The sequence below is a fragment of the Oncorhynchus clarkii genome, unplaced genomic scaffold (assembly GCF_045791955.1).
Source record: "Oncorhynchus clarkii lewisi isolate Uvic-CL-2024 unplaced genomic scaffold, UVic_Ocla_1.0 unplaced_contig_6826_pilon_pilon, whole genome shotgun sequence".
NCBI lineage: Eukaryota > Metazoa > Chordata > Actinopteri > Salmoniformes > Salmonidae > Oncorhynchus > Oncorhynchus clarkii.
Window position 1 is genome coordinate 122,191 of NW_027261053.1, and position 13,984 is coordinate 136,174.

Sequence of the window (13,984 nt, forward strand, 5' to 3'; positions counted from 1 at the left end):
CAGTAGTAGTGACAGTAGTAGTAATAGTAGTAGTAGTAGTAGTAGTAGTAGTAGTGGCAGCAGCAGCAGTATTAGTAGTAGCAGAAACATGTAGAAGTTGTAGCAGTGGTAGCAGTAATAGCAGGAGTAGTGGTAATGATGTAGTAGTAGTAGCAGCCACAATATAATTAGTAGCCGTAGTAATAGTAGTAGTAGTAGCAGCAACATATTTAGATGTGGAAGTAGTAGCAGCAGTATCAATAGTAGCAGCATTAGTGGTAAGGGTGTAGTAGTACCTGTAGCAACAGCAGTAGTAGCAGTAGTGATAGTAGTAGTAGTAGATGCAGCAGTAATAGTAGTAGATGTCTGGTTTCCATGATGCGGCGCACCGTGTAGACAGGACCACCTCCGATCATCCGAGGAGGAGGAGGACGAGGAGGAGGGGGCAACAGAGGACTGAGGTGAACCGGCTTGAGGCAGGAGACATGAAAGGTGGGGTGTACTCGAAGCGTTGCCGGCAATTTTAGTCGGACCACAGCAGGGTTAATGATTCTCTCCACCACGAACGGACCAATGAACCTTGGTGACAGTTTCCTCGACTCAGTCCGTAGACCATTAGATTGGGGGTGAAATCCAGATGTGAGACTGACTGTAGCTCCAATGGCCAAAGAGAAGGATTTCCAGACAGCAGAGGTAAACTGAGGACCACGGTCAGAAACAATGTCACAGGGCAACCCGTGGACCCTGAACACCTCCCTAACCAGTATCTCGGACGTCTCAGTGGCAGAAGGCAGCTTGGAGAGGGGAACAAAGTGGGCAAACTTGCTGAATCTATCCACAATGGTCAGAATAACCGTGTTACCAACAGAAGAGGGCAACCCCGTGACAAAATCCAGGGCCAGATGCGACCAAGGTCGTCGGGGAATAGGTAGGGGGTGAAGAAGCCCAGAGCTGGCCCGATTGGTACTCTTATTCTGCGCACAAACAGGACAAGCGGCAACAAACCTCTGGGTATCTTCTCCCATGGCAGGCCACCAAAATCGTCTGCGCAGTAGCGCCATAGTCCGAGCAACACCAGGGTGACAAGCTATCTTGCTGGCGTGGGACCACTGAAGGACAGCAGAACGAACCGACTCAGGCACGAACAACCGACCGGGTGGACCGTTACCGGGCCCGGGCTGTGTCCGAAGAGCCGCCATCACCTCCTCCTCAATCCTCCATGTAACGGCTCCCACGACAACGTTCTGGGGAAGAATCGTCTCAGTCTTGGCCTCACTCTCCTTCGTCTTGGAGAACATCCGGGACAGGGCGTCCGCCTTCCCGTTCTTCGACCCAGGTCGGAACGTCAGGGAAAAATTGAAGCGTCCAAAAAACAAAGCCCACCGGGCCTGACGAGAGTTGAGACGTTTAGCCGATTGCACGTAAGCCAGATTCTTGTGGTCAGTCCAGACCACAAACGGTTGCTCCGCTCCCTCCAACCAGTGACGCCACTCCTCCAAGGCAAGCTTCACAGCGAGAAGCTCCCGGTTACCCACATCGTAGTTTCTTTCAGCTGGAGAAAGACGACAAGAGTAGAAGGCGCAGGGATGGAGTTTACCGTCAGTGGAGCTACGCTGGGACAGGATGGCGCCCACCCCCACATCAGACGCATCCACCTCCACAACGAACTGACGGGAAGTGTCAGGTTGAGAGAGAATCGGGGCGTTGGTGAATCGGCTCTTCAAATCTAGAAATGCTCGGTCTGCCTCAGGAGACCAACAGAACTTTCTGGTGCAAGACGTCAGTACAGTTAAAGGGGCGGCCACCCGGCTGTAATCACGGATAAACCTCCGATAAAAATTTGCAAACCCCAGGAATCTCTGGAGCTGCAATCTCGAACCGGGCTGGACCCAATCCCGAACCGCCCGAACCTTCTCTTGGTCCATCTTGATCTCTCCCCTGGAGATGATGTAACCGAGGAAGGACGTCGTGTGGGCGTGAAAATCACACTTCTCAGCCTTCACGAACAGACGGTTCTCCAATAACCGCTGCAGGACCTGCTTGACATGCTGAACGTGGCTAGAAAGCTCCTTCGAGAAGATGAGGATATCATCCAGGTAAACAAACACAAAAATACCAATCATATCTCTCAGAACGTCATTCACCATACTTTGGAACACAGCAGGAGCGTTGGTCAGTCCAAACGGCATCACCTGGTACTCAAAATGTCCCATCGGAGTATTGAACCCAGTCAACCACTCGTCTCCCTCCTTGATCCGAACCAAATGATAAGCATTACGTAAATCAAGCTTCGTAAAAAACGTAGCACCCTGTAAAGAATCGAAAGCCGAACTCATCAAGGGCAGGGGATACTTGTTCTTGACCGTAATATCATTCAAACCCCGATAATCAATACACGGTCGAAGAGAGCCATCTTTCTTGCTCACAAAAAAAAATCCTGCTCCCAGAGGTGATGACGAGGGCCGAATGAGACTTGCAGCTAGAGACTCCTTGATGTAAGTCTCCAAGGCCTCACGTTCAGGTCGAGAGATACTGTATAACCGTCCCTTGGGTAAGGAGGCTCCAGGAAACAGATTAATCGCACAGTCATAAGGTCGGTGGGGAGGAAGGGACTGAGCCTTCTGTTTACTGAATACTTCACCCAACTCGTGATATGTTTCTGGAACCAGGGACAAATCAGGAGGAACAGAGTCACTGACCCGACAGGAAATGGCAGGAGAACAGGCAGTCCTAAGACAGTTAGCATGACAATCAATGCTCCAACTAGTTACCTTACCCGTCACCCAATCAAACGAGGGATTGTGTTCCTTCAGCCAGGGGTAACCAAGAACCAGAGGAACATGGGGTGAGGACAGAATGAAGAAGGAGATAAACTTTGAATGATTCCCCGACAACAACATCTTAACCGGTTCAGTCCTGTGATCCGTGCCAGACTACTGCCGTTCAGAGTGGTTGCTTCAATGGCTTCCGGCAATTGCTCCTTAGAAAGCCCCAGCTGTTCCACCAAGTCGGCATCAATAAAGCTGCCATCGGCACCTGAATCGATAAAAGCGTTCATCTCTAAGCTCTGATCCTTATTCATAAGGGTCACAGGAAAACGGGGTCTGACAGGATTCTGGAGAGGTTGAATCTGGCTCGCTAAAATTCCTCCCAAAACTAGCGAGCCGGGCAGTTTAACGAGCGCTGTGGACAATTGGAGATGTAATGTCCTGAGCTACCACAGTAGAAACAGCTGTTGGTCTCACGTCTACGTTGGCGCTCCTCCTTAGTTAGCCCGTGTCGCCCCACTTGCATTGGTTCAGGATCTGGTGGCAAGACCCCTCCACTAATCCCGTGTGGGGAATAACGATCAATACGTTTTGGTTCACTTCCTGAACCGAATGGTACACGAGTTGCTGGTTGATTGGATGGGCCCCACTGCTTCTCCCTCCTTCTCTCTCGGACTCTATTATCTACCCGAATAGATAAAGTGACCAAGCTGTCTAGATCACTAGGCTCTGGATAGGATATCAGCTCGTCCTTGAGTTGCTCCGACAACCCCTGGTAAAAAGCTGCTTGTAGTGACTCCTCATTCCAACCACTCTCCACAGACAATGTCCTGAACTCGATCATAAAGTCTGCCACACTGCGAGCTCCTTGGCGAAGAGTGAACAAACGTTTAGCTGCGTCCTTACCTCGGACTGGATGATCAAAAAGCCTTCTCAGCTCTCCCGTGAACTCCTGGTAAGAAGACATGCAGGTCCCCTGTCGTTCCCAAACGGCTGAAGCCCATTCCAGAGCTCTTCCACGCAGCAGTTCAATAACAAAGGCTATCCTAGCCTTGTCAGTGGCGTAAGAATGGGGCTGCAGATCAAACACTAACCCACACTGCATAAGAAACGAACGGCATCTTCCCAAATCCCCTTCATATTTATCAGGCGTCGGTACCTTGGGTTCACGGAAGGAAAACGCATCAGGCACGGCAGGTGAGATGGGTGAAACAGGTGGTGAATGAATCGCCAGCAAACTGAGCTGATCCTGGATCTGTGTCAAGCTAGCAGATAATTTCTGGATTGCAACCGCTATCTCCTGTAGCTCCGTCCTGTGTTGTCCCAATGTCTTCCCCTGCTGGGTAATGGCATGGCAAACGGAATCCAGGTCCGCTGGGTTCATTCTTGGCCGGATCGTTCTGTCACATTTCTTCAAAGTCGAACCCAGAAGCAGACCAGGACAAGGAGAGTAGGAAAAAGGTGAGTATTTATTTACAAGTGAATGGGTAGATATATCCAGGTGGTGTAGCGGGTAGCGGTGATGAGTTGATGGGAGTAAATAGGTGGATCCAATGGGGAAGCGGAATCTTCTGACGACCAGGCGGGAATGGGGTAAATGATCCGGGTGAGTAATGTTCATGGCTAACGATCCGGCAGGGAATGGATGTCAGGTCCGGGCTTATGAAGAGGAGAGATGATGATCAGGACCAGGTGTGCAGATAGCTGATGGGATACAGGTGCGGGTAATCAGAAACCCCAACTGGCTACATTGCCCGGCAACCAGACAGGGTGCGTTCCAGGACGCCGGAAAAACTCTCCAGGACAGAACATAGGCAAAAAACAGACTCAGGAAACGGGATTCGTGACAATGTAGCCAAATTGTATCTATGATCGTACGCTATCCATTCATGTTTTTTGTATGCTATTTTAATACATGAGAGTTAACCAATGATATCAGGCCACACCCGGCCATGATTACAGACTGTGTGTATCTTTTAACACTATATAAATGAGTCACCCCGCAGTGTTTGTCATTATACCGTGATTTTTAAAAAATTGGACCTTTATTTAACTAGGCAGTTAAAGAACAAGTCAGTTAAGAACAAATGATGGCCTAAGAACAGTGGGTTAACTGCCTGTTCAAGGGCAGAATGACAGATTTGTACCTTGTCAGCTCAGGGATTTGAACTTGCAACCTTTCAGTTACTAGTCTAATGCTCTAACCACTAGGCTACCTGCCACCCCAGAAACACATATGTAGCAGTAGTAGTAGATGTAGTAATAGTAGAGAAGATGTAGCAGCAGAAATAGTAGTAGTAGTACTTGTAATAGTAGTAGTGGCAGTAGTAGTATACAGTGCCTTGCGAAAGTATTCGGCCCCCTTGAACTTTGCGACCTTTTGCCACATTTCAGGCTTCAAACATAAAGATATAAAACTGTATTTTTTCGTGAAGAATCAACAACAAGTGGGACACAATCATGAAGTGGAACTACATTTATTGGATATTTCAAACTTTTTTTAACAAATCAAAAACTGAAAAATTGGGCGTGCAAAATTATTCAGCCCCCTTAAATTAATACTTTGTAGCGCCACCTTTTGCTGCGATTACAGCTGTAAGTCGCTTGGGGTATGTCTCTATCAGTTTTGCACATCGAGAGACTGAATTGTTTTCCCATTCCTCCTTGCAAAACAGCTCGAGCTCAGTGAGGTTGGATGGAGAGCATTTGTGAACAGCAGTTTTCAGTTCTTTCCACAGATTCTCGATTGGATTCAGGTCTGGACTTTGACTTGGCCATTCTAACACCTGGATATGTTTATTTTTGAACCATTCCATTGTAGATTTTGCTTTATGTTTTGGATCATTGTCTTGTTGGAAGACAAATCTCCGTCCCAGTCTCAGATCTTTTGCAGACTCCATCAGGTTTTCTTCCAGAATGGTCCTGTATTTGGCTCCATCCATCTTCCCATCAATTTTAACCATCTTCCCTGTCCCTGCTGAAGAAAAGCAGGCCCAAACCATGATGCTAACACCACCATGTTTGACAGTGGGCATGGTGTGTTCAGGGTGATGAGCTGTGTTGCTTTTACGCCAAACATAACGTCTTGCATTGTTGCCAAAAAGTTCAATTTTGGTTTCATCTGACCAGAGCACCTTCTTCCACATGTTTGGTGTGTCTCCCAGGTGGCTTGTGGCAAACTTTAAACGACACTTTTTATGGATATCTTTAAGAAATGGCTTTCTTCTTGCCACTCTTCCATAAAGGCCAGATTTGTGCAATATACGACTGATTGTTGTCCTATGGACAGAGTCTCCCACCTCAGCTGTAGATCTCTGCAGTTCATCCAGAGTGATCATGGGCCTCTTGGCTGCATCTCTGATCAGTCTTCTCCTTGTATGAGCTGAAAGTTTAGAGGGACGGCCAGGTCTTGGTAGATTTGCAGTGGTCTGATACTCCTTCCATTTCAATAGTATCGCTTGCACAGTGCTCCTTGGGATGTTCAAAGCTTGGGAAATCTTTTTGTATCCAAATCTGGCTTTAAACTTCTTCACAACAGTGTCTCGGACCTGCCTGGTGTGTTTCTTGTTCTTCATGATGCTCTCTGCGCTTTTAACGGACCTCTGAGACTATCACAGTGCAGGTGCATTTATACGGAGACTTGATTACACACAGGTGGATTGTATTTATCATCATTAGTCATTTAGGTCAACATTGGATCATTCAGAGATCCTTACTGAACTTCTGGAGAGAGTTTGCTGCACTGAAAGTAAAGGGGCTGAATAATTGTGCACGCCCAATTTTTCAGTTTTTGATTTGTTAAAAAAGTTTAAAATATCCAATAAATGTCATTCCACTTCATGATTGTGTCCCACTTGTTGTTGATTCTTCACAAAAAAATACAGTTTTATATCTTTATGTTTGAAGCCTGAAATGTGGAAAAAGGTCGCAAAGTTCAAGGGGGCCGAATACTTTCGCAAGGCACTGTATGTAGCAGCAGTATTGCTAGTATTAATAGCATTAGTAGTTGTAGTAGTTGTAGCAGTAGCATTAGTAGTACTAGTATTAATAGCAGCATTAGTAGATGTAGCAGCAGTAGTATATGTACTATTAGTTGTATTAGTAGTAATAGCAGCAGTAGTATTATTAGTAGTTGTAATAGTAGTAGCAGTAGTTGCAGCAGTAGTCGCAGCAGTAGTAGCAGCATAAATATTATTAGCAGCATTAGTATTACTAGAAATTGTAGCAGCAGTGGTAGTAGCAGTAGTAGTAGTAGTAGCAGCAGCAGTAGTAGTAGTAGTAGTAGTAGTAGTAATAGCAGCAGTAGTAGTAGTAGTTGTAGAAGTAGTAATAGCAGCAGTAGTAGTAGTAGTAGTAGTAGTAGTAGTAGTAGTAATAGCAGCAGCAGTAGTAGTAGTAGTAGTAGTAGTAGTATTAGCAGCAGCAGTAGTAGTAGTACTACTACTAGTAATAGCAGCAGTAGTAGTAGTAGTACTAGTAGTAATAGCAGCAGTAGCAGTCATAGCAGCAGTAGTAGAAGCATCAGTAGTAGTAATTGTATCAGCAGTAGTAGTAGCAGTAACAATCAATCACATTTATTTATAAAGCCCTTTTTTTATCAGCCGATGTCACAAAGTGCTATACAGTAACCCAGCTTAAAATCCTAAACAGCAAGCAATGCAGATGTAGAAGCACAGTACCAGTAGCTACCAGCAGGGTTAGGGTGTCAAGGGTCAGGATCAGGCTTATGGCTGTGTACCTGGCCAGAGCTTTGGCAGCTTTCCTGGCCTGGACATCTCTCCTGATCAGGATGGTCTCCAGGTTGGTTGGACTGGGTATGAACCCCACCACTCCATCCTCTTTCACTGGACGCCCAAGCCACCAGTCACTATTAAACTTCTGTTCAGACAAGGCAGGCAGGGAACTGGATTTATTATGAATAATAATAATAATAATACATCATTTAGCACTTATTTAACAAAACATCAGACAAGACATGACAAGACATGACAAGACATGACAAGACATGAAAAAAGAGAGGGGTAGACTCAGAGAAGGGAAGGAGTGTGATGCATTCCCATAACCATCATCATCACCACTACATTATTACCATCATCATCACTATCATAGAGCTAGTGGTTAAAGGATAGGGGTTAAGGGTTACACTCTAACCTCTTTGACGTGTAGAAAGTCTCTGGCCTCGAAGGTGACAGCCTGGCCTGGTACTGGGATGTTGTCGTCGTCTGCTGGTATGTAATAGAAGTTACACCGCACAGCAAATGCCACAGGCTTGTACTGGTTAAACAGAGAAGACAACAGACGTACTGGTTAAACAGAGAAGACAACAGGCTTGAACTGGTTAAACAGAGACAACAACAGACGTACGTACTGGTAACAGGGAAGACAATAGGCGTACTGTTTAAACAGGGAAGACAACAGAAGTGCACCGGGAACACAGAGAAGACAACAGACTCGTCCTGGTAACAGAGAAGACAACAGACCTGTACTGGTAAGAGGGAAGACAACAGACTTGTACTGGTAAGAGGGAAGACAACAGACCTGTACTGGTAAGAGGGAAGACAACAGACCTGTACTGGTAACAAAGACAACAGACTTGTACTGGTAACAGAGAAGACAACAGACTCGTCCTGGTAACAGAGAAGACAACAGACCTGTACTGGTAAGAGGGAAGACAACAGACTTGTACTGGTGAGAGGGAAGACAACAGACCTGTACTGGTAACAAAGACAACAGACTTTTACTGGTAACAGTGAAGACAACAGACTTGCACTGGTAACATAGAGAAGAGATGGAGAGGCAGCCTGGTCTCTGAGTAGACGTAAGATAATCAAATGTAAATCAGGTATATTCAAATAAGTATGATATGTTATGTTTGATATGGTTACATAAGATGTAACTTTATTAATAAAAAAGGGAAAGAATGGTGGTTGGTCAGGGTGGATGGGTGGGCGATTAAGGTGAACATCTAGCAACCCATAGATTGTGTATTTGAATTTCATAATGGAAAACTTGAGCATTTTAGCTCATTTAGCTAATAACTGTTCAACTAGTTACACATTTTTAGCTACTTTCCAAGTACTTAGCATGTTAGCTAACCCTTCCCCTAACACAGACCTTAAACCTTTTAGCTAACCCTTCCCCTAACCTTAACCCTTTAACCTAACTCCTAAACTTAAACTTACCTCCTAGCCAAGCTAACGTTAGCCATCTAGCTAACATTAGCCATCTAGCTAACGTTAGACTAAACAAATTGTAATTCAAAACATAGCATACATTTTGCAAATACGTAACATACTGTAGGTTTTGCAATTCTCAACATATCATACGAAATGGATAATGGACATCCACAAATGAATACATAGAATACCAGATTTAGTGTCTCAGATTTACGTACATAATAACATGAAATGCTCTGAAACCAAGTAAGGAAGGAGATAGGAAACAAGAGATCGAGGTAGTTAGATTGGGGGCGTACCTTGGCCTTCTCCAACTGGACCTGGGCATTCCGCTCCTCATGACCATCTACGTCCCTCAGGGTCTGGAGAGAGAAAGGGAGTCAGAATTAGACTTGGGATGCTTTAGTTTGTAATGATGAGTTGATGTAGAATTAGACTTGGGCCCCTTTAGTTTGTAAATATGATGTGATGGAGAATTAGATTTGGGCCTCTTTAGTTTGTAATGATGGTGTAGAATTAGACTTGGGCCACCTTAGTTTGTAATGAATTACATAGAATTCCATTTGGGCCTCTAAATTGTAATGGTGATGTAGAATTAGACTTGGGCCGCCTTAGTTTGTGTTGATTATGTGACGTAGAATTAGACTTGGGCTGCTGTAGTCTGTAATGTTGGTGTAATGGAGAATTGGACTTGGGCAGCTTTAGTTTGTAATGATGATGTAGAATTAGAGTAGGGCTGCATTAGTTTGTAATGATGACTTAGAATTAGACTTGGGCTGCTTTAATGATGATTTGGAATTAGACTTGGGGGCCGCTTTAGTTTGCCGTGCTGATGTAATGTAGAATTAAGCTTGGGCCTCTTTAGTTTGTAATGATAATTTGACTTAGAATTAGACTTGGGACGGATTAGTTCGTAATGATGATGTGATGTAGAATTAGACTTTGTCAACATTAGTTTGTAATGCTTATGTGGAATTAGACTTGATCTGCTTCTGTTTGTAATAATGATGTAATGTAGAATTAGACTTGGGCCTCTTTAATGTGTAATGGTGATGTAGATTTAGACTTGGATCGAGTTAGTTTGTAATGGTGATTTAGAATTAGACTTGGGCCGCCTTAGTTTGTATTGATGATGTGATGTAGAATTAGAATGGTCCTTTTTTAGTTTGTAATGATGATGTAATTTTGACTTGGGCTGCTTTAGTTTGTAATGGTGATGTGATTTATATTGTGGATAAAGAGTTTCCTGCCTAACAGAACTCAGAGGGTGTTCTTTAATGGAAGCCTTTCCAACATAATCCAGGAAGAATCAGGAATTCCCCAGGGAAGCTGTCTAGGCCCATTACTTTTTTTAAACTAATAATGACATGCCTCTGGCTTTGAGTAAAGTTTCTATGTATGCGGATTAATCAACTCTATACATGTCAGCTACTACAGCGACTGAAATGACTGCAACATTTATCAAAGAGCTGCAGTTAGTTTCAGAGTGGATGGCAAGGAATAAGTTAGTCCTAAATATTTCTAAAACTAAAAGCATCGTATTTGGGACAAATCATTCACTAAACCCTAAACCTCAACTAAATATTGTAATAAATTATGTGGAAATTGAGCAAGTTGAAATGACTAAACTGCTTGGAGTAACCCTGGACTGTAAACTGTCATGGTCAAAACATATTGATACAACAGTAGCTAAGATGGGGAGAAGTAAATCAACAATAAAGCGCTGCTCTACCTTCTTAACAACACTATAAACAAGGCAGATCCTACATGTTCTAGTTTCTGCCTTCTTAACAACACCATCAACAAGGCAGATCCTACAGGTTCTAGTTTCTACCTTCTTTAACAACACTATCAACAAGGCAAGTCCTACAGGCTCTAGTTTCTACCTTCTTAACAGCACTATCAACAAGGCAGGTCCTACAGGCTCTAGTTTCTACCTTCTTAACAACACTATCAACAAGGCAGATCCCACAGGTCCTAGTTTTGTAGCACCTGGACTACTGTTCAGTCGTGTGGTCAGGTGCCACAAAAAAAGGACTTAGGAAAGTTGCAATTGGCTCAGAACAGGGCAGCACAGCTGGCCCTTGGATGTACAGAGAGCTAATATTAATAATATGCATGTCAATCTCTCTTGGCTCAAAGTGGAGGAGAGATTGACTTCATCACTACTTGTTTTTATGAGAGGTATTGACATGTTGAATGCACCGAGTTGTCTGTTTGAACTGCTGGCACACAGCTCGGACACCCATACATACCCCACAAGACATGTCACCAGAGGTCTCTTCACAGTCCCTAAGTCCAGAACAGACTATGGGAGGCGCACAGTACTACATAGAACCATGACTACATGGGACTCAATTCCACATCAAGTAACTGATGCAAGCAGTAAAATTAGATTTAAAACACAGATAAAAATACATCTTATGGAACAGCAGGGACTGTGAAGTAACACAATCATAGGCACAGACACATGCATGCCCACATGATAACATGCGCACTATACACACATGTACACATGGAATTTGCACTGTAGATGTGGTAGTGGTAGAGTATTTGCCTAAGGACACAATGTGTCATGAAATTTGTGAATGTATTGTATAAACTGCCTTAATTTTGCTGGACCACAGTAAAAGTAATGGGGATCCAAAACAAATACAAATAAAAATGTAGAATTAGACTTGGGACGCTTTAGTGTGTAATGATTATGTGATGTAGAATTAGACTTGGGCCTCTTTAGTTTGGAATGATAATGTAATGTAGAATAGACTTGGGCCGCATTAGTTTGTAATGATGACGTAATGTAGAATTAGACTTGGGCCACTTTAGTTTGGAATGATGATGTGATGTAGAATTAGACTTGGGCCGCTTTAGTTTGGAATGATGATGTAATGTAGAATAGACTTGGGCCGCATTAGTTTGGAATGATGATGTAGAATTAGACTTGGGCCACTTTAGTTTGGAATGATGATGTAATGTAGAATAGACTTGGGCTGCTTTCGTTTGGAATTATGATGTAATGTTGAATAGACTTGGGCCATTTTAGTTTGGAATGATGATGTAATGTAGAATAGACTTGGACCGCTTTAGTTTGGAATGATGATGTAGAATTAGACTTGGGCTGCTTTCGTTTGGAATTATGATGTAATGTAGAATAGACTTGGGCCGCTATAGTTTTGAATGATAAGAAATATGTAGAATTAGACAGTGCTACCTCTTGTAGATAATGTAGGTTTTAAATGCAATGTTACCTCTTGTAGAAACTGCAGGTTTTAAAGGCAATGCTACCTATTGTAGACACTGCAAGCTTTAACGTCTAGTGACACCCCATCCCGTGAACGGGACCGTTGTCATCATCTGACACTAATTTGCATAACGCAACGGACATAAATATTACTAGAAAATATTCCTATTCATGAAAATCACAAGTGAAATATATTAAGACACAGCTCAGATTTTCAATTCTAATAACCTAACAATACATTCACAAATTTCACGACACATTGTGTCCTTAGGCAAATACTCTACCACTACCACATCTACAGTGCAAATTCCATGTGTACATGTGTGACAAGCATTTGTGTAAGTTTATCGATAGCCTAGCATAGCATTTTGTCCAGCTAGCAGCAGGTAACTTGGTCACGGAAATCAGAAAAGCAATCAAATTAAATCGTTTACCTTTGATGAGCTTCGGATGTTTTCACTCACGAGACTTCCAGTTAGATAGCAAATGTTCCTTTTTTCCCAAAATATTATTTTTGTAGGCGAAATAGCTCCGTTTGTTCTTCACGTTTGGCTGAGAAATCGCCAGGAAATTGCAGTCACGAAAACGGCAAAAAATATTCCAAATTAGCTCCATAATATCGACAGAAACATGGCAAACGTTGTTTATAATCAATCCTCAAGGTGTTTTTCAAATATCTATTCGATAATATATCCATCGGGACAATTCGTTTTTCAGGAGGACCTATTGGAGTAATGGCTACCTCTGTATTTTACTCGAGAATCTCTCTGAGAGCATCAGGTGACCACTTGCGCAATGTAGCCGCCTACGGGTATTCTTCAACATAAATGCGTAAAACTACGTCACAATGCTGTAGACACCTTCGGGAATACGGAGAAGGAGTAATCTGGTTAATAGCCCATTCACTGCTCAATAGGGACACATTGGAACGCAGCGCTTTCAAAACATGAGGCACTTCCAGATTGGATTTTTCTCAGGCTTTCGCCTGCAACATCAGTTTTGTTATACTCACAGACAATATTTGTACAGTAGCACGTTCGCATCTTGTAGACAATGCAGGTTTAAAGGAAATGCTACCTCTTGTTGTCAGCGCAGTTTTTAAAGGCAAGGTTAGCACGTTCGCAAATATACTAATAATATCTTGTAGACAATGCAGGTTTAAAGGAAATGCTACCTCTTGTTGTCAGCGCAGTTTTTAAAGGCAAGGTTAGCACGTTCGCATCTTGTAGACAATGCAGGTTTAAAGGAAATGCTACCTCTTGTTGTCAGCGCAGTTTTTAAAGGCAAGGTTAGCACGTTCGCATCTTGTAGACAATGCAGGTTTAAAGGAAATGCTACCTCTTGTTGTCAGCGCAGTTTTTAAAGGCAAGGTTAGCACGTTCGCATCTTGTAGACAATGCAGGTTTAAAGGAAATGCTACCTCTTGTTGTCAGCGCAGTTTTTAAAGGCAAGGTTAGCTCATTCGCATTCAAGGTAAACTCAGCAGGTTATGAATTAATTGGGAATTAATTTTAATTGTCAAACGCTCTATAACGCAATCTAATGCAGTCCTGATTGAATCCCAGCCTATGTGTTGATGCAGTGGGCAGGTTTGCTATCTTTCATTTAGAATACATAGTTGTCAATCTGTTCAAATTCACTTTTTCATCATAGCTCAATGTTAATCCGACCGTTACAATTGTTGTCATTATTGTTGCTTCTCTCGCACTACTGTTATAACTGTTCTTCACTTCCCTGTCTTTCCTTTCTTCTGCTAGAATGTTCTAGATACCTTGCTCCATTTCTGCTAGAAAAGAGGAGTCATCTCTGTCTAAAGCCCA

The 13,984-nt window shown here is 43.3% G+C and overlaps 1 protein-coding gene across 1 annotated transcript in view; it reads right to left on the reverse strand.

The window, feature by feature from the left end:
• Positions 1-13,984, reverse strand: part of LOC139403957 (calcium channel, voltage-dependent, beta 2b) — a 92,489-nt gene that overhangs the window by 75,258 nt on the left and 3,247 nt on the right. The window contains exons 2-4 of the mRNA XM_071147168.1: positions 9,223-9,285; positions 7,899-8,021; positions 7,486-7,625 (exon numbers count right to left, since the gene is read on the reverse strand). Coding sequence (XP_071003269.1) covers positions 7,486-7,625; positions 7,899-8,021; positions 9,223-9,285 — 326 coding nt within the window. The remainder of the gene's footprint in view (positions 1-7,485; positions 7,626-7,898; positions 8,022-9,222; positions 9,286-13,984) is intronic.